This window comes from Cheilinus undulatus, linkage group 4 (assembly GCF_018320785.1).
Source record: "Cheilinus undulatus linkage group 4, ASM1832078v1, whole genome shotgun sequence".
In the NCBI taxonomy this organism is placed as follows: Eukaryota; Metazoa; Chordata; class Actinopteri; order Labriformes; family Labridae; genus Cheilinus; species Cheilinus undulatus.
The window spans coordinates 44054044-44075015 of record NC_054868.1 but is presented as its reverse complement, the minus strand read 5'-3'; the positions used below and the strand labels follow the sequence as shown (position 1 = coordinate 44075015).

Below are 20972 nucleotides of genomic sequence, written 5' to 3'. Positions count from 1 at the left end.
GATGAGGATTTTTCCCCTTTCCCCCAGATGACCTTCACCCCACTTCCAGATCTGCCATACAGCTCACTGGATGGCATGTGTCCATGCTGCATGGAGACCACGGTTTTAGAAGAAGCAGGACATATTCAGGACTGCCTTTACAGCTCCGGAATCTCATATTTGGGAACGGTTTTCACATCTGACCTGTGCTCGAGTTCATACGAACCTTGCCAAAATCACCTCTTAAAGTCAACTCCTTAAGCAAACTTTTACTCCTTAAATGTACTGGGATCATTCTAGTTAACATGAACAAAACAGTCTGCATGCAGTTAGAGCTCAACAAAAAGCATGTGCCTTTAATTTGAACTCTCATGAAGCAAAGAAAAAGAAGATACAGGATGGATGTCCTCTTACAGCTTCAGCACAAAAGCTTTGCTCTGTGGCTGTAAGTCTGTGAAGCAGTTATTCATACCAAATGCTAACATTAGCATGCTAAGTTACTCATAATTTAAACAACAAAAACTTCTGCAGATGTTTATGTTAAATATTTTGAGTTTACAAATGTTTCCCTCTTAGTTTAACATGTTTAATTCTACTGATTAGCCTTAACTCAATAAGGATGCTGAAATTCAAGCCTGGACCAAAATAAATGACCATCAAACCAGGACTAACATCTCTGAAGCTCCACTACATAAAAGACAAACCTTACTGCTTAAAACTCTTTACATGGGGCTTTGGGATTGACCACCATGTCTTTAAAATTGTTAAGCCATGGGATCACATGCTTTTCAACATTTTGCACACTAAAAACTTAATTTATTCATCTTTTACAACATTTGGTAAAACATCACACGTTTTAACAATTTTTCATTGTTTCACATAACTGACAACTAAAGCACTTGTGAAATGGATTCAAGTATTAATGGATGGTTAAAACTACACTTATCAATATTTTTTTCCATCACATTTTTTGGTTTCACTGTAGTTCTGTCATTTCTCTCATAGCTGCTCTCATCAAATCTTCCAAACAGTTGAGCAGGCAGAAGATAAAGTTACCCCATGTAACTCAGTGGCTGGTACAAAAAGAGACACATATTTTTAAAGCACATATGGTGATAACTACAGTACCGCTGCAGAAGCAAAAAGGATGTGCTTGCAAGAAAAGGTATTGATCTCCTTATACTGAAATGAGTTATCAGATTCTCTACAATCAGTTTTTCTGCGATGGCTGCATTCAACAATCGCTACTTCCTGTATGTGTATACATCGCTCTCTATATGGAGAGAATCAGACATATTTATGGATAGTATGTTTTAGGTATGTAGGACACTAGGATTCACCTTGAGGCCCGACATTACACAACCCAGGGCTGAAGGAACAAATGGGCTGAAGGTGCATAGTCAAGCTTGACACGTGTATCGTCAGCAGCAAAGGTTAAGCTCGACGGCCTCTTTTGTCCGGGCCTTTCCAACCCTGGTAATAAGCCGGGAGACCGACCACCCACCCAGAAGGTACCCTAGCTGTGCTAACTCGCCACATACACCCCTACTCCGCCCTAAAGGTCAAGACCTTAAACAGATTGTTTTCCCATGCCCCTGGTAATATGCAAGGACATCTAGAGCTTGGCAGGGGTTGTGTAAATTCTCCCTCCCACCTGATAGTGCCTGCAGGCGGGCTTTCTCTCCACATCTTTGCCCTACTCAATTTTTTCCCAAACATGCCTAAATGTTTCACACAGATGAATATATATATAAATAGATATGAAACTGCTCTATAATTTACCAAATAATGAAGTTATGAACCCATAAGGCCTCATTCATCAACTGTTATTCAGAAACTGGTTTCTTAACCACCTTCAAGGTTATCAAGAACATTGTGACAGTCAAATAATTTTTCCTATCTGTGTTTAATTCTAATGTGGGAACAAAATCTAAGAGCACTAGAGTGCACTCTAACACATTTCATCAGCACTCAAATATACATGTTTGTTTTGAATAAAAATAAGTTTGGATAAATATTTGTGTATTTCACATATCTGTCATAAATTCATGTTTTGATAAGGATAAACCAATCAGATTATGTTTTTGATATAAATCAATATCTAAGGCTATTAAATTTTATATAAAAAAAGAAAAATATTTTTGTGATAGATTTCTATCTTGTCATAAGAAAAAGTTCATTGAAATAAGTAAAACATAGTTGAATGAATAAAGGAAGTATTTTTTAAATTAACCATCTCTAATTTATGGAGTAGGGGTGGGATTAAAAGAGTTTGTTCCAACTTTCTACATTTGTAATATCATTCATGCGTGTTTTTAGCTCATCATTTTATGTCTGAATTCTTTGTCTGAAGGACCATTTTAGTTTTCTTACGGGTTTGAAATAAATATTCCAATAAAATCTGCTGGTTCAAGAAATTTACAATACTATGTATTTGTCATTATATTCTACTGAATCTCTATCACTGTAACTAATAACATACAAATACATGAATGAAATATGGTCAGCTTTTGGTTTAACCATTTAGTGCTTGATCTTAACTGCAAAATGTAATATAATGTATTTAAATTTAACATTTTTGTGAGATTGTTTTTCATTAAACCTTTATAAAACAGTAAAACCACCCCTGTCCAAAGGCACATAAAGATTGTCAAACAGCTTGTAAAATAAGATTTCATTATGATGTTCTATTATTTTACAACGTTGACTTTTAGCAATATGGTGATTGCCTCTCTTCACCCCTAACATATAAATATTTTTCATGTAAACTGGAATGCATCCTTTTCTTATACAGTGTGATGGATGTCCTCTCAAACCCTATGGCTGTCAGATCAGGCTTTAATCATGCTGAAAACATGAGACAATATTGATGAATGAGGTCCAGAGTTAAAAGGGGCAGGGGTAGTAACAAATGTAGTAACTACCCACAAATGTAATAAGCCACATATACAATACACATCTGCAGCTCTTCTTGTAATAGTAGTTACCTACTTCAAATGTATCAAATATTACTTTGCAGGGATTTATTAGGTTTGTGGGAAGGTTAAAATCTCAGGCTTTCAAAATTGTATTAACTTGACTGAAATGTAATGCGAACATGAAAACTCAGAGTTGTGGTCATTGCTTGTTGAGCCTTTTTTTTTAACTGCTAGTGGGCTCAAGCCATCTTAAGCTTAAGTCATTCAAAAATTTAGTCATGGGGATTTTTTGTTCGCCATGAAACGGGAAGATTTTTCCAGAGTCTTTAACCACGGGTAGGCATGAATCTTAGCACAAAATTCCGCTCTGATGATGATGATCCAATCCTGATGGTGATCCAAATAGAACTATTTTAGCATTTCATAGAAAGCTGACAAAAACAGAATTTTTTTGCATGTGAAAAAAACTCACAGGACAAGGCGAGGCTGGCTCTCCCTATTACAGCAATAAACAGGGTACAAATGTCCTGAGACCAAAAAGTAATATTGGGTATAAAATAATAAAACTGGCTGGGTGAACAGTGCTTCTGTATATTATTTATCCTCAGAGTGATGTTTTGGCACTTTTAATCCACTCTGTTAAGATTCATGGCTCTATCAGTGTTTTAGGATTCTTAAAGAAACTACTTCCTTTTACATGGTGGACAAAAAAAAAAAACTGCCATGAGTTTGTTCTTTGATGTGACTCGAGCTTAAGCTGACCTGAACTTATTGGCAGTTATAAAAAGGCTACAACAAACAGAGGTGACCACAAAAATGTAATTTTCACATTCACGTTTCATTTGTGAGAAATTGTGACAATTTTAAAAGCCGGAGATTTTTATTACAAAGGTAATAAATCCCTGCAGCGATAAGAGTTTTCATATTTGTGGGGAATTTGTTACTATGTTTATTAGGTAGGCAGCTGTTTAGGGGAAATGTATTGCATTTGTGGGATTTTTACGTTAAGAACTGCAGATTTGCATTATGTTTGTGGTGTATTATGTTTGTGTGTAGTTAAAAAAAGCTACATTTGTTCACTTCTTTTGTCATTTGAGCAGCCATCTTGCTGCTGACTGGTGAGGTATTCTGGGGGATCCTATAACATTCAGTTTGGAGTGTTCCTCTTCATTTCAAGGGCCATGTACCCCCATCACTTCACCCTACCCCTCCATTTTAACAAGAATCGGGATGCCCTAAACCTAGGGATAGGGCTAAGTAGTAGGGGTGTGTTTGAAGTAAGTTTCACAATCATAGGATAACAAGATTAGAAACAGAAATGCAACCACGATGCTTGAAAATTTTAGACATTCATTCAGCGTACTTCTCAAGAAATAAACAAACTGCTTACAGTGAATTTGAGAACTATCATCATTAACTTTTGGCCTGTTAGCTCTTTAGGCTGCTTTGTTGTACTCCCCCTAGTGGCACTAATATATGCAGCTTTAAATAGCAGCGAGTCCTATGTTTTATTGTACATACAATGATATGTATTGATGAAGGCAGTGGTGCCGCAGATGGAAATAAGCCCCTTTTACATCAATGATGAATGTGTATTATTGATTAAAACATATTATGTACCATGTGTGATTTGTAAAATGCAGCCTATCTTTTTATTAATCAGTGCAAATAACCTTTAAATAAATGAAATTAAAAAATTATACATTAAAAAAATAAACACAAAGTTTCTTTACATGTAAAAATCTCCTGTGGTCCTCACTTACTTGCTATATAGAGTGAGGGTAAGCATGGACATAGTCTTTATCTCGACTGCTGAGTCCAGGTAAAGTGCTTAATTTTTCTGCTCCATATGTACGGGTAAGAGCTCTCCTGCACATCTGCTTGAGGCACTCTGGACGCTGCTTTCGATAGGGCAGAGTGAGCTTACAGGATGAGCTCGTGTAATAAGTGAGCAGAGCAAAGAGAGAGGGAAAAGTCCTGTGGCTGCCGTACAGGCTGAAGAGCAGGTTGTTCAGCAGGACGCGAACACTCGTGGGTCCGTCATCGCTTTGGTAACTCAGAGTGAAGAAAACGTCTGATTGGCCGCTGTCCCTGCAAAAACAGAGCAGGATACAGTCAATTTGTGCCTGTAAGGTTTTTGGTTTCATAACCCTTTTATGAGGAAAACAGAAGCCCCACAGGAGGACAGCCTGTACCAATTACAAAAAATAAAATAAAATAAAACAAAGAAGGGGAGAAAATAATCAGAATAAACTCATCCATTATTTTCAAGCAGCTATCTCCTTTGTTGACAGATGAAGCCAAAATCAATGAGCCAAATGCTGCAGTTCCTAAAATGGCCACTAGAGGCTGGTTTCAAAATGAGTCAATCCCCATTTGGCCCCGTATTATAAGGCCCAACTTTATGGCAGAATTAACACGTTTACAGCCAGTTTCTGTACTTAGACACAGTTCAGTGCAATATAATAACTCACTGACCATGCATGGAGTTAGTGCTGAAAGATTGCCTCAATTCCATTTTTAGGTTAAATTGAGGATTATAAACTTCCATGGAAAGCTAACATAAAAATAAAGGTGTCTTTGTTTAAACTGAACAAAGCAAAGTTTCTTTAAAATTAGAAGGTAATTTGAATTTTGTATTGTGCTCACTAATTTTGACATTTCTTTGTCATTTTGTGAAAATTAGGGGAAATACACACATTAGCAACATGAAACCATTTGAATGATCAAAAAACGACAACAATTATACATAAAGCAGATTACAGGGAGCAAACCAACAGTCTGTTCATTCAGGCAGGATTATTAAAACTTAAAGGTTTGGGTGAGTTATTTTCAGAGCAAAATGTAGAGAATTACCACAACATTTGCAAAAAAAAAAGCAGATTTCTAGCTCAGAGATAAGGAACATGGAAGGAAATTTAATTTCAAGCATCAATTTGCAATGACAACTTTAGAGCAGACGTATATCTATGCAGTTAGAGTCCAAGTGAGTGATATGAAGACTTGCATGAATATATTTCAGTTTTTGTAAATGTAACTTTGCAGACTTTGGTCAGCTGTTGAATACTTGTGTTTTGAATGAGATATATTTCTCAAAGGTCTCATATTTTCCGCCTTTAAGACAAGTTTATATTGGTCTCAGAGGTCCCCAAAACATGCCTGTGAAGTTTGTTGCTTAAAAAACACTCCAGTATTGGATTTTTGCATGTCTAAAAAAGCCCTCTGTTTCAGCCCTGCTCAGAACGAGCTGTTTTTGTGTCTGTGGCTTTAAATGTTAATGAGCTGTCTGACCCCGCCCCTCTCTGGAAATGGATGTGGCTCTGTTGATCCTCCTCTCAGTTGGAAGCTGAGGAGGATCAGGGCAGAACTTTCTTTGAGGGCCAACCAAATCTGGGGGCGGAGCTAACTCCTCACATGGCATCATGAAGGGAAAATCTGAGATCGGCTTGTTTCAGCAGACTTTTTCTGAGAGATGGAGAAAGAGAGGGGGGAGGAAATGGATTTTTCTGATTCTTGTGGGAATTGTGGACAGGCCTGGGCACAAATTTTTGAGTGGGGGAAAGGCACGCACCAAACAGTGCCAAATCAATCCCGCGACCAGCAGTGCTTGCTCTACTAACTGAGCTCCTTTCTGAGCATGGAATGTGATGGAGTTGTGAATTATTACTTTTGTGGAAAATTGTGGGCTTAACCATGCTGAGGAAAAAAGAAAAATAATGAATGGCAGAATACAATGTGTTAAGTCGCAATGTGATACAATGCAATCTGATGCAACATGACACAATAACAAACTTTAATATGTAGACGATCTTTTCACCTAACTCTCTTTTTTCTTTGTTAGCACAGCACTTTGTAATGTGCTTCATGTCGATGCAAAAGTTCTGCATTTTTTATTTTTTAGATCATGGTCCCTGCCACATCTCTTGCACTGGTACAGAAACCAAAGGCCCACACAGGTGCATGCTGGTCCTCTAGCTACCTATCTATCTACCCATATCAGGTGTCTACAGTAGGACTGGGCGATTATGGCAAAAATCAAAATCATGATTAATTGAACTTTTTACCTCGATTATGATCAATGAACGATTATTCCCTAACCTCCAACTCTGTTTGTTCTGTCGATATTTGTATAATTTAGAACAAACAACTGAATGGAACAGGCACAGATTAACAATGTATGGTTATTTATTGAAATATATGAAATCAAAACACATATCAGCTGAAATCAAAAAGTTTTTTGTAAAAAGTTAAATTTTTCCAATAAAAGGGGAAAAAATTGAAATAATTGATGTGGCAGGTTTACGCCGGCTCGAGGCTCTAAATGTTGGTTTTGATTTTTTTTCGATTAATTGCCCAGCTCTAGTCTACAGTGTTTCCTAATCACAAAATCTTACTAAAGTACTACATAAATAAATACTACAGGACATAATAATAACAACCCTATTCTAAATAAAGACAATGCAAAAATAAGCAATACCTTATACCTAATAGAAGTAACTCAATTCTTCACTAAATACAAACTACAAATAAATAGCTCCTATATGAACTATGGTATGTTACAATATGATATGATGTGATGCAACACAATAATGAGCTGCAAACAAACCTTAGTAGTTTGCTTCAATGTGTTTTTTTAATCTTTATAGCTCTATAGCCATTATTTAAATTCATACCATATATTTAACATTCATTTAGGTAGGAATGTCCATTTTCACAGGTCAGCTGGAGAAGAAGAGAGCCTTTAAAGGTGCAGATAAAACAAGACTACACCTCTTAAGCGGAGTATTACCTGATGAGGAAGGTGCCCAGAGGTGCTCGTGTGAGTATATTGTGTGCCTCCTCCATGGTCATTGATCCCCAGTAGTAGCCGCTGTGCTGAAGCTGCAGGTAGGTGCATTTCACAAGTTTATACTCTGCTGCGCTGCTGAATGGACGGAGGTGCGTGGGCAAGCTCTCAGCATCAGCGCCAGACAATGGCTGGAGAAACAGAAGGTGAAAATCAATAACATTTAAACTGTGAAAGCGTGGTACTAGATGATGCTGTTTGTTAAAATCAGACTTCAGCAGAGGCTGCACAGAGCAAAAAAAGCTGGGTTTCACCTGCACTTGGTCTAAATAAATGACCTGGTTTGAAGTCTTTGCCCTGGGTTATGCTTCCCAGGAAACATTTTAAGCCTTCAGGTGTTGGTGTCTGGGGACAAATGAGCACCTGGGATACGTTTGCCTTCAGGGATTCCTGCCAGAAAGCTCTGTTCACACCAGAGACATTTGTTGATATCCCATGAGAAAGAAGAAAGTCAACATTAAAGTTTTATGCAAGCCCTCACTATGCTGCTTTTCAAAAGAAACCAAGCTGGCTTGGCAACAAAGCGTGACAAAACAGCGGTAGTTTCAAAAGTACACCCAGGTGTTTGAAAACAGCTTGGTTTACTTTAAGACAAGTTCACAAGCTTTTGGTTTCGTACTGAGCAAGAGCAGCAGTCGCCTTCATAAAAATCCAGTGTTTGACCAGTTTATGACCCTAAAACATTTTACAACTCTGCATACCACCTGAGGCTTTCCTGCAAGCCTTCTGTCAGAAAGACTCTAAGAGTCTCTAATAACAGAATATGTGCTGGCTGAAAACTGTACTTTGAAAGCTGCAGGCACTTTTCAGAGCTAAAAAACATAAAATAACTTTATAAATCCATTTGCAAGAACAGCAAGAACCTTGAAAAACACACCTTAGTTTTTCCGCCTTTAAGATTTTTTTTTTTTTTTTTTGCAAGGTGCTTTACTTGAACAGAAACACTTTGTAGCACTGAGAAACAGCGGCCAAATTTGTCACAAAAAAGGAGAGGGAAAGTTTTAATGGCATCGTTCAAAGTCCAAAAAAATCTGACGCTGGACTCTCTCCAAGCTGAGTGTCTAAACAATGACATGGTCACTGTGGAGGATTAAATGACGATAAGCTCTTTTCATTGAAAAAACACAGTCCACATCTACTGTGACACTGATGAGATTTCCAGGGTTAGAGAGAAAAAAGAATACTGTCCTCCAGCAAAAAGACAGTTACTGTCATTAAAATTCACTTAAGTAGGAGAAAAACCACAGCTCTATAAATTTACTCTAGTAAAAGATAACTCATGCCAAATTTACCCAAAAGTACTGAAACCTAAATGGTAACTTTTGAAAAGAAAAATAAGACAATTCCTTCTGTATTGCTTTACTTAATGCTCCAGGATTCTTCAGAGACATGCTTCAAGCATCTTCTTGTAAGCCAAAAAAATAATTAATATATTAAAAGTACACAAGAGAAAGTGCGAATTATAGGCAACAATTTGACAAAATATACATTGATCTGTAAATAATAATTTTTCATGCATAAACATTTTTATTTAAAATGTAGTTTGAATAGTTATTTTAGTACAATATTATCTGGGTCACATTTAAAGGAAAAAAAACATGTTTGTAAATTAGTAACAACATATCTTGAACACGTAAAAGCATTACTAATAACTAATAAATAACTAATAACTGTCACCTTAACCTGATGGTCAAGGGGTCTATTGTAAAATAAAATAAATTTAAATCGTTTAAAATATTTAATGCATTAGCTAACAGGTTGGTGCAGAAGTAAAAGAGAAAACCCTGACTTGTTGACAAACTATTTGAAAAATTATACAGAGAAAAGGTTGTTTTTCTGGGTATTAACTTACAAATTTGGCTTAAAAATTGAATGAAAATCGTGATAAAATCGAAAACGTGGTCTGGTCATAAAAAAATTGTGAAATGAATTTTTTTCCCATGTCACCCACCCCTACCTGGTGGGCGACATGGTGCTAAAACAATACTTTTTATACAGTTAGGATGTCTAAACAGTGCCTGGATCAATACCTTTGAGAGGAAAAATGCTGTCTGGGTAAAGTAAACGAGTCACAGAAATATCTTTCTAAGATGCCAGTTGAATATGGGATAAGACAAGGAAACCAGTGTAACTGAATTCATAAATCATTCCATAATCATCTTCTTTGCCTTTAATTTGGAGTTGCAGGGTACCAAAATGAAGATCAATATCTGAGTTGTAACTCATTCTGGTAGGTTTTGGACATGTTAGTACCGATATCAATTTTCAGTACTCATCTTTACTGACTGTGACACTTGTGGTATTGTGAGTTGAGTGTGGCGTTACATCCCTCGGCAATATTGAAGTTGTACATACAAAGACCAAAAACACTGGTACGTTTTAGCTGAATGGTGATACTTGAGAAATATTTTAATACTTTTATATGTAAAAAATATTGTTGCCACAATACCAGAGTTGTGAACTTAGATGATTCCAGTAAAATAAAACAATACTGAAACTTTTTTGACTACATTGCAACCAAAAAAAAAGTCCTAGACACACAATACATTGAGCAATTTTTCAAGTCTAAATTTACTGTCTTAACACTGTATAAATTGCTAAAAAAAAAACTAACAAAAAAACACTGACAACTTTTCTGTAAACTGAAGTTGTCAATATGTTCCACACTCTTAAATACCGTGTGTTTCAAAATGGCCAAATCTGCATTATTTCAAGGATGTGTTCTGAAAAAGTACAGCAACTTTTGATCTTTAGAGATGTTTTTTAACCTAAAGACCAAAAGAAAATCTCCATTTCCAGCCACTTTTCAACATGTTGCCAACATATTTGTGCAATTAAGACAGAGGTAGGAGTTTGCCTGCTTTTTTTGCCAATAAAAAATATAAATCAAACAACACTGGGTGTCTAAGACTTCTATTTTTTTTGGTGTGATTTCAAACAGGTAACAAAATCATTTGATTTTTTTAAAGAGTATTTTTGGTGCTTTTTGCCTGACAGGACAGCTGAGGAGTGCCAGGGAACATGGGGGGAGAGAGTGGGGGTGACATGCACCAAACAGCGCCCAAACCAGGAACCGATCCCCTGAAAGTATATTGAGGACTAAAGATTTAGTTCATGGGTGCTGCTTGTTCTACCCACTGAGCTAAACCGCCCAAAATTCTTTGATTTTTACCATTAATATGAATGCTTCTAAAATAGATTAATAAATAAAATCAAATTCCCAAAGTAGCCTAAACATTTCAAACAGTTCATATTGTGGTCGATAAAATTATTGACAAAAACACAGTTACTCCCTACACATCACCCTGCCCTGGCTGTGACCATATTTAAGCTTGTTTGTCAAAAGGTTTAAGACAAACCAGCTGATTTCTTCCCGTTTTCAGTCAAAATTCAGCTCACTCTTTTGTATATATTGATCCTGCTTTTACTCCAGTCATTTTGGTTCTACTTTTATGACTTCCTTTTATGACTTTCACACCTGGTTGTAACATTGAACAAATCAAATCTTCTTGTTTGATCTCTTTTTATATCTCTCTGCAGCCATCTGTTCAAAACAACATCCCACAGTGATTAATCACCTCCACAGACTGTGAGTCACCGTGAGTTAACTGTGAGGACTTTACCTGGCGCCAGGTGTCGAGTTCTTCCTCAAAGTGAAGTTTGCTCCAGCGCAGTAAATCAAGCTGTGACTCTGTTGGCTCTGTGCTTTCTGCTTTGACTCTCTCTGGGCTCTGTCCTCGTTCAGGTCCTGCAGGTTCTTCAGGGTGTTGGTTTTGGCTCTCCGCTGCTCCGTTGGGTTTCTGTTTCTGGCTCAGAACTACTGATTTGTCAAGACTGTCTCTGACCATCCTACAAAAGAGAGTCCTTTCCTTGACCGCCTGTTGCTCCAGTTCCTCCACTTTTTGCCAGCAGATCCTCCATCACTGACCCGGATCCTGCAGGTCATCAGTAGATCGGTCCTTAGGGGGCCTCCATGTTTACTTGAGCGCCTTTGTCATCTACTGCTGAAGGTCTTTTACAGGAAATATTATGGGCTGTAAAAGAAGAATGAACACAGATAGTCAGAGCAGTAATCTTTGTTCCATCTGCACTGCATTTCATTTTATTTTTAATGTATTAACCAAATCCTTTCTTGGCCCCATGTGAAGCACATTTTGGCCCTTACAGGATCGCCTATGACTGAAACAGAGTATGAAGTCGTTAAAACGATTTTCAGCACACAGAAACAATCACAACTAAGGCTGCAAGCAGCACTGAAGGGCCCTCGCACCCCGGCGCAGGTCGGGGTGTCACGCAACCGCTAGTGTGTGGCAACAGTGGGGTGAAGGCAAACCCCTGAAGTGTGCTGATGCACTGCAGAGAGACCACTGAGATTGTCTTTTGACCGCCCTTATTTTAAAAATAAAAAATCAGCATGGTGCACTTTGTTTATGAGGTAGTACTGCCCCTCAACAGTAGGTGGATGTCAGAGGTGGATGCCAATATGTAAAGGGTATGAGGGAAGGACTATTTTTCATGTAAATCAAGGTGCCAATGGCATCTTACAGTAGGGGGCGCTAAAACAAAACTGTGAAATTAACACTGTTAACACAATTTATAGAGTGGTAGATGCTGATAATACATGTGAAATTTGAATGCAATCGGGTGTTTCATTTGAGAGTTACACCTACTTCCTGTCAGATGGCAAAGGATCAACATGGCCGCCATGGCCACTGGGGCATGTGTTAATGAGTCATGTCAATATTAGGACAGATATTGATTAGTTGAGGTGAAAATCAGAGGATTATAGGTTAAACACAGTAAGAATAACACAGAAATAACCCATTTCCTGTCAAATGGCGAAGGATCAAAATGGCCGACATGGCCATTGGGGTGTCTGTTAATGAAACATGTCAATGTAGGGACAGATATTGAGGAGTTTATGTGAAAATGAGAGCATTAAAGGTTCAACACACTAATGACCCATTTGCATCACTTCCTGTTGGCAGTAGGGGGCGCCATGATGATCCGTTTTCATGTGAGCGTGTTCAGTGTGTCACTGATGTGTTGCCATAACATTCTGAAGACCATATAATGATCTCCACCAAAGTTACATCAGTTTTCAGTGTATGATTGTCCAAAAAAAATTGAGGTATTTTGGATTTGGGGTGGAGCCAGTGGACTTCCTGTTGGGATTTTGGCATGGGTCCAAATGGTGATTTTATAGCTCTGATGATGATCCATATTCACAGTGAAGATCAGAGGCCTAGGATGAACGGTGGATTTTTGGTGAATTTTTTTGCGGCAACCCATAAATCACACATGAAAAACTAAGGGTGTAAATGTACACCTGGCAGAAGGGGGCGCTGTGGCAAAGTGATGATATTGATGCATGGTTGTATTCAGGACCAATGTATGATTATCCATGCGACGTTTGGTGATGATTGACATGAGCACTTGAAAAAGTTATAAGGCCTTATTGTGTAAATTTGACTGTAAAAAACACATCAAAAATGGGGCAAAATTGGGCCCCTATTATAGGCCCCATCCACTGGTGAAAACTCAAGCTTTTGATAACTTTTCATTTCCAGGGGGTCTAGTTTCTGCAAAAAAATTCTGGAGTCCATCAGAGGAAAGCCCTAGGACAAGTTCGTTCAAATGCGAAATGTGTTGTTTTCCAAAAATGCCAAAATTTGACAAAAAACAGTTTATAGTGCGTTTCCTGTACATTTTAGAGGATGGCCATAATGTAATTTTTTGTTCATCTCATCATGATACATATGTGTACCAATTTTGGTGCATGTAGGTGTTACCCACGGCCCTATCTCACTTTTGGCCACGCCCACTGGCAACTGCTGGATGGATTTGCACGGTTCCACCAAAAGGTTGTTATTTCTCGCGGGGGACAATTTTGGGTGAAGTCTGGTGAGTTTTTGAGCATGTTAAGGCCCCCAAATTAGCGATTTCCCAGTCAGGAAAAGAATAATAACAGCTACAGTTTCCAGAGGGTCCTCGCACCGAGGTCAGTGCTCGGGCCCTAACAAAATGAGGGAGAGAGGACAATACAGCACACTGGGTTAAAGTACTACTCCAGGGTGGGAAATTAGCACCTGCCACCAGCTAAATGTGGGTATTTTTGAGCGTGTCGAGTGAATTTGCTCAACCTACCAGCTCCTGGGGCAGGTAAATAAAAGTAGCATAATGACTGATTTTGTGATTTGCTTGTTCCTACCAACATCATGGTCAGAACCGAGAAGACCTGCTCACTGACCAAAGAGCCCTGCCTCCTCTTTCCCACACCAGACTTTAATCAGAGGATAAGTTGAGACAGTTTGAATAAATAGCTTAGTCAATGTAAAAAGGACCATCTAGTTCATCATTTACCCATTATAATAAAAGATAGGAACAAAGACACCAGGTTGAGTTCAGTAACAGGATAAGGAAAAGTAAAATTTAGCCTCCTGAGGAAAAAAAAAAAAACACCCTTTAGACCAGTCAATTCAATCACGCCTCTTGCTGTATCTACTTAAGAATAAATCCTCGTTATATAAAATTTGTATTATCAAAAGTGATGGTTTTAAAAAACATTCCTAGTGCAGTTTTCACCAATGAAGACACAAGGGACAGAAATGATCAGAGTTGCTAGATCTTGTAAGAGAAACAAGCAACGAGGTCTATGAAAAACAAACCTAGAAGACATGACTTGGCTCTTCAGTTACATAAATAAAAGCTCAAGAAATGATTTGGGGCCAGCGTCAAGTTGACACTCCAGTAACTGTTGAGTTTAACACTTCTGCACTGGCTCCATTTTTCAACCCCGTTTGTTCTGTACTTTCTTTCTTTTTCTTTTTAAACAATTCAAAAAATTACATTAGAAAAACAGTTTTTAAAAGTCCACTTTTACATGGTTCCTACACACTTTTAAGAATATTTTTAAGACCTAAGCTGAGAAAAATTAATAACATAAAATGTGTGGCCAATGGACTGTGAGATTTTTCGGTACATTAGGAGAAGCTGACTTATCTGGTTTAATTCACTGTAAATGAAAAGCAAATTGATATAGCACAACGAGATATTTTGGTCATAAACACCCACATTTAATTACTTAAATGCCTCTTTTCTGTCAATGAACAGCAAAGTACGGTGGCCTGAAAGTGCAATACCAAGAACACTTTTACAAAGCTTGAAACTAATTTACAATAACCAAAACATTTTTGCATTTCTTAAAACAAATTTATATTAGCAAAAACTTTTTCAAATGACAAAATAAATTTACATTTTACAAACCAAATTTAAAAAGTCTGACACAAATTTACAAAGTCTGAAACACTTTAAACAAAACTTAAAACAAATTTACAAAGTCTGAAACACTTTTACAAAACTGGGAACCTGGGTCACTTCCAGCATTTGGTACATTCTTCTCTCCGTAAAACACTGTTGTTTGTAAATTTGTTTCAGAAGTTTAAAAAAAATGTTCTTCAACTTGTAAATTTGTCTCTGCCCACGGAAAAGTGTTTCATGTTTTGTAAAATGCGAATTTTAAATCATAAATAGTAGTTTTTTTATATTAAATTTGTTTCATAAAATGTCAAAATGTTTTTTAAGAAAAGCGCAAGAAGCATAAACTCAAAAAAGAACGATTAAAAATTGAACAAATGTTGGTGGAAAAGAGAGACAGAGTAAAGGCACGTGCCATACAAAATCTAAGATCACTCACCAATAAAAATAAGACTTTTAAATATTTTTACGGTCTTAAATTTAATAAGCCCAATTTAAGACTTTTGCAGGATCTACAGGAGGTTCAGGCTAAAAGTGAACAATGTGATGCAAGAACCTCTTTATCAGTTAATCAGGTGATTCATGTGACTTCAGGCTAATCACTTCCTTTTATCAAAGCTTGCATGCTTTCCTGGCATCTAGCCAAAAGTTTTGCAAGTCTTAAGCATGATTTCATTTAAAACAAACATTCTAAAACAAAAAAAGTCACTTGACCTTTTTTAAAAAGTATGTAAAATCACTCTGTATACTCTTGTTTTTTAAAAGTACTATATAAAGTTAATTATGCTATCATTTTAATGTCAAAGAATGACTTTTAATAAAACTCTGAGACATAAAACCACACAGTTTTACAGCACTGTGATCAGACTCAGAGACACTGAAAACCAAAGTAGCCTTCCTTTATTCCCCTGGAAACGCTTGTGTATCCATAAAATAATAACTATTATAACATCATTATAAAACATACAGTAATCATGTCATAATTAGTTGACTCTAGCATGATATCAGTAATTATCATCTCTTAGACACACAGCATGTAAATCTGACCCCAGCAATGATCAAAGATGATGACCAGAGATGAACAGCTCAGCTAAACCCATGCTCATTTCTAACTTCTTTTTTAGATAAAAACTGTACTCTAAAAGCTTTATCTACTAAAACTGCTGTCATCCTGGCATGGATGAATCTGACATAATGAGGGAGAAAAGCAGTTAAAAGGTGCTCTCCTGGTTAATGCCATGAAAACTGGAGCTCTTTGCTCGACCTGGAAATGCTGAGCCATGACTTTACTGACGTTAGAGGTGGGAAGACGGAGCAGCGTTAACGGCTGGAGATCAAAAATAGCAGAATTTCACTGAAATCTAAAACTCAACAGATTTTCACAAAAAAATGAAAGCAGCAAGTGAAAAGTTCTGTGAGTTTTAAGCAATTTAAGACATGTATTACCATCCTGTATCTCATTTCCCCCCAAATCTGTAATCATCGTAAGAAAAAAAAAAAAGTTTGGTCTTCCGTTGTAGATTTTACTCTTGATATAAACAGTTGTAGATTTTAGTGACAGCACCTGAAAATATAAACTGGTTGAGCTTCTCCTCTGTTGAGTGCAGTCAAATGCCTCTCTAATGCATGATGGAAATATGGCTGGGCTGCAGACCATCGGATGTTCACTACTTTTCACAATGCCTTGTATTAGTGCACTGTATAAAAAGCATCTATAGTGCATTATAAAGTGAACAGGGAGTAATTTAAGACCCTGCGTGTTCCAGCTAGCAGAAATAGACTGTGTTGATGTTTGGGTCAACTTTCTTGGTTATATCTCTTGCCTTGTTTTTATGTTTGCCTTGACAGAGTCGTTCACAACAATCTTTCCTCAGAGACCCCCCATACTTGAAATGAATAGAAGCTGAGTCCACCCAAGACCCACGATAAAAAAATGTACACAGCGTTGCTAAAAACTGACACCCGCTTAAGTGTTTCATTGACAGAACCCTAAGAAAATGGCTCTAAGCTTGTGTTTCTTACCAAAAGACCATTGTGAAAACTGTTTACTGCGCAACTTATCATGATTTTACTTAATATGTGAAAATCTAATTTTGAATCTTATTTGCGCGCCCCCAAGCACTTTGTAAACCCCTGCTTTAAAAGTGCTACACAAATGACACTGTATTAATTACTATTAATACTATTAAAATATCTGCTGTAATATAAGTAATCACTAGAAATATGACAAAGGAATAGTAGTTTTTAATTAATGCAGATATTTCAATACAAAAAAGTAAGTACTTTACCTTTAAGAAGTCAGAAATATGATGTAAAAAAAACCCTTTCTTTTTAGATCAATTGTTGTTATCTAAGCCTCAGTTACATCTTTATGACTTAAATGCACTCTGTAGCAGCCGAGCGTACGTGGGAGCTGTAAACAGAACAAAAGCACTGACAGTAAAATTGTATTACTGGGAAGAGCGGATGTAACTTCACTCATCATGAGAGAGGAATGCTTTCACTTTCTCACCCAAGAAACAAAGAAAGATGAGAAATAAATCTGTGGATTTCTTTAATGTTCTTAAGTTGTCTTAAAATATCCTCATATGTGTTATTGCTCATAGAGTAGCTTTAGTACCTTTAGATCCTTCCCAGATTGAACAGACAAAAAGCTACCATAAATACAGCAAAACTTAAGATCAAATAGGTCATTTTACTTACTTAAATCAAGCCTTTATTTACCCTTTAGTCCTTTCTTTATGACATATTCTATAACTTTGTGCATGGATTGTAAGGTGAGGCTCAGGGTCCGGTGAAGTCATGTATTTAGTTTTTATATGTGAATCTTAAGTGCTTTAAGTTTGATAAATTGATATGTATAAAAAATAAGTTGGTTATACTTTAGTAAGTTGTGAATAAAGTTTAATACTAATGCTTTACACTGCATGGATCTTTCTTGTTTGCATTTCAGAATAAACTTCTCTAAAGTTTTTTCTTGTTCTGAGTTTGACACTGAGAGGGTTTTCACTGCAATTAATTTCTTTGTTAAAATGTTGCAAAATGAATGAAAATATGACAGAATTTTAACCCTGTTAACTGAATTGAAAAAAAGAGACTTTTGAGTAGGTTTTTTCAAAGATGTAACCCTTTCCCTACTCACAGGTTTAATTTCCTTTCTCTAAAGACTGTAATTATATTACAGGATGTTGTGAAATGATGGATGCTCATGATTTTGTAATCAGATAGTCACGACTGTGTGTGCAATTAAAGGAAACACTGATGGTGAGTTTTAACTTTCAGTTTGTGTAAGTGTCACTAAAAGGTCAAATGTACCTATACAATATGTATTCTCATAGTTCTAATAGAGCTTCTAAATTCTATATTTTTCTTTAAAAAAATAACTTTACTCATGTTTCTTTATCACCACTTTCTGCTTGGCTTGTAGCCCCGTTTTACTGCTCATATGTCCATGCAGAGTTTCCTCTTACCTGGTGAATAAAGGTGATTCTTGTCATGAATGGTTACACACCCAAACTGGTAAAACAGCCCAATTTTCTTTTATGGTCTTGCAGAGAAGAAGGACTGGACTGGGGCTGTGGCTCTGAGGACCCAAGGGAGAAGATGTTGCACATCTTAAATCAAATTAGACCAGACGCACTTTAAGATAACAATATTGTTTCGCTTTTAATCAAATGTGCAAGGCAACAAATAGAAGGAAAATGTGCAAACTCATGCAATGATGGCCTTTGGAGCATTAGAAATTTACAACAAGTGGGCACACATTTCTACAAAACGCAAATATAAAAGTAGAGTTTCAACTTTGTAAAAGTGCTGCAATTTTGCCAAAAAAAAAAAAAGAAAAAAAAAAACCCTCTCAGTTATACATTGCATGTAATTCAAATGAAATGCAATTTAAAATGTATTTAAATTGCATTAGTTTGAATTTATTAAAAAAAATATTAGAATTTGTATGGCTGAATGACGTTTAAAACAACTTGATAAAAAAGACATTTCAAAAAAATTACCGTTATTTTTTACAGTCATTGAAAGCATTTTGCTAGCATGTCACAATAGCAGCATTCAGATGTTTGCCTGTTTCTTGACTTAATTACCGCACAAAAAGGTGAAACACCTTTATACTACCTGCTAATGACGCATTAATTAAACCTAGAGGGAACTTACTTGCCGTAGGTTTCTGTCAGCCGGGATTAGTCCACACAGCCGTCAAGCTCTCAGCTCGACTTCAGATAAAGTAAGTTTACTTTCGGATAAGGTTGGATAAGAAATTAGTGGGCGGAGCTCGACATTCAAACAACCTGGTGATAACGGAAAAACTGAGCTATTCACGCGCTTCTCCTTCGAGGGATCATTAAGAGGCGGTGGCACGCGCGTTATGTACTCGTACATGCACGCTGACATACTTACTGACAGAGAGGGAAAAAAAAAAGGCATTCAGGTGTTAGCTTTCGCTTTCGTTCTTGTCTGTGGATTTCGCATAAAACACGTGACGTACAAGAACGGGGTAGGGGGGGAAGGGGGGGAAGCGTGCAGGGCCGGTTTTTGTCAGTTGGAGGGCCTGGGCAAAGACCTGGATCTGGCCCCCTCCCAGTTTGGCTGAAAATAATTGCAGGAAGTAAAAAAAATTTTTAAAGCATCAGATGAATCAGAATCTGAAAAATAATATGCACAAATACCCAACAGCACTTCAACACCTCTTAAACAAGGACCATAAGTCAAACCCAGTGCTTCTGAATTTTAATAATAGCTCATTGTTGGTGCAATATCTCTTTCTGCTGGATCTACCTTGCTATAACATTATATGATGACATTTCAGGGCTTTGTGGGGGGCTTCAGCTTTGCTTTTGGGGCCAGGGGTCCTCCCAATGATATTTTTGCATAATAAATATATATTTTGTTGCTTTTTTGTCACTTTGGCCCATTATTTAAATTTGAAATATATGTCTTAATCATTGAAAATTGATGCACACTCATAATGACTTTATCTTGAAGCCTCTTGCAGCTTGAGGCCCCAGGCAGTTCCCTATTTTACGTTATGGTAAATGCAAAAGTAAAGTATATTTCACCATCTGTGCTGTATATAACACCTTAGCCATTATGGTGAGATTTATGCTCAAACAAATACAAATTTTAAAATTAGGGCTGTCTGCTTTAATGGATTTATTGCAATTAATAAGGGTCAATTATTCGTGCATTCATTTTTTTAAAATATTGAAATTAGATTGCACATTTTGTCATTTTCAGCCAGAGGGGTCAAAAGTATTCACATTCATTACTTAAGTAGAAGTATAGTCACAAGGGTTTAAAAGAATTTGGTAGAAGTTGAAGTATCAACTCAAGCTTTTTACTCAAGTAAAAGTGTAAAAGTAGTGGTTTCAAAACTACTCAAAGTGTAAAAGTAAAAGTAATGTAAGGGGGAAAAAAATGCCATTAAGGACAAAAGTTTACGCAGCGCCACAGGAGCCTATAGTGCACTACCTGACCTCCCAAAAAAAAAAAAAAAAAAAAATTTTCTAAAGGCCATAATGACTATAATGTTACATTAAAATGTTAATGTTGAAAAATTTGGGATGCACCTGTTTCAGCCACATTTATGCCCATTGAAAATGAATGCATTTTAGTACAATGCAAATACATTCAAGAACCATATATGTGTACTACCAACCTCCTCGCTGGTGCTTGGTTGGGACATTTCACTCGAGTTCTCTTGAGTCTCTGCCACGGACATCTTCGTACTAGGCTAGAAACGTCTGCTATTTCCTTGCTGGAGTGTGGCGTGATTTGTGTCGTGCGCAGGTGCGATGGATCGCGTACAAACCAATAGCGTGTCAGAATGGTATTATGTTTAAACTTCTCATCCAACCACAATCAAATTCCCTCTATTCTGATGACGCGATTTATCTGGATAGATTTTTGGGTTCTTTATTTGTGTTTTTTTAACAATGACAAGCCGGAATGAAAACAAGCTGAAA

The 20972-nt window shown here is 36.9% G+C and overlaps 1 protein-coding gene across 1 annotated transcript; it reads right to left on the bottom strand.

Moving 5' to 3' along the window:
* Positions 1–308: 308 nt before the first annotated feature.
* Positions 309–19440, bottom strand: LOC121509009 (suppressor of cytokine signaling 1-like). The gene is made up of 5 exons (XM_041786186.1): positions 19165–19440; positions 18471–18583; positions 11367–11777; positions 7687–7874; positions 309–4988 (listed from the first exon to the last, which is right to left on the bottom strand). Exons 3-5 carry the CDS (start codon positions 11589–11591, stop codon positions 4664–4666), a joined length of 738 nt encoding a protein of 245 aa, XP_041642120.1. The 5' UTR covers positions 11592–11777; positions 18471–18583; positions 19165–19440; the 3' UTR covers positions 309–4663.
* Between the last annotated feature and the right edge of the window lie 1532 nt (positions 19441–20972).

What these genes read in the sequence shown, in the direction of transcription:
- LOC121509009 (XM_041786186.1), bottom strand. Translation starts at nt 11,591, where the DNA reads ATGGTCAGAGACAGTCTTGACAAATCAGTAGTTCTGAGCCAGAAACAG. An exon ending in AACTCGACACCTGGCGCCAG is followed by an intron (nt 7,875 to 11,366) that starts GTAAAGTCCTCA and finishes CTGTTTCTCCAG; the next exon opens with CCATTGTCTGGCGCTGATGC. An exon ending in CTGGGCACCTTCCTCATCAG is followed by an intron (nt 4,989 to 7,686) that starts GTAATACTCCGC and finishes CTGTTTTTGCAG; the next exon opens with GGACAGCGGCCAATCAGACG.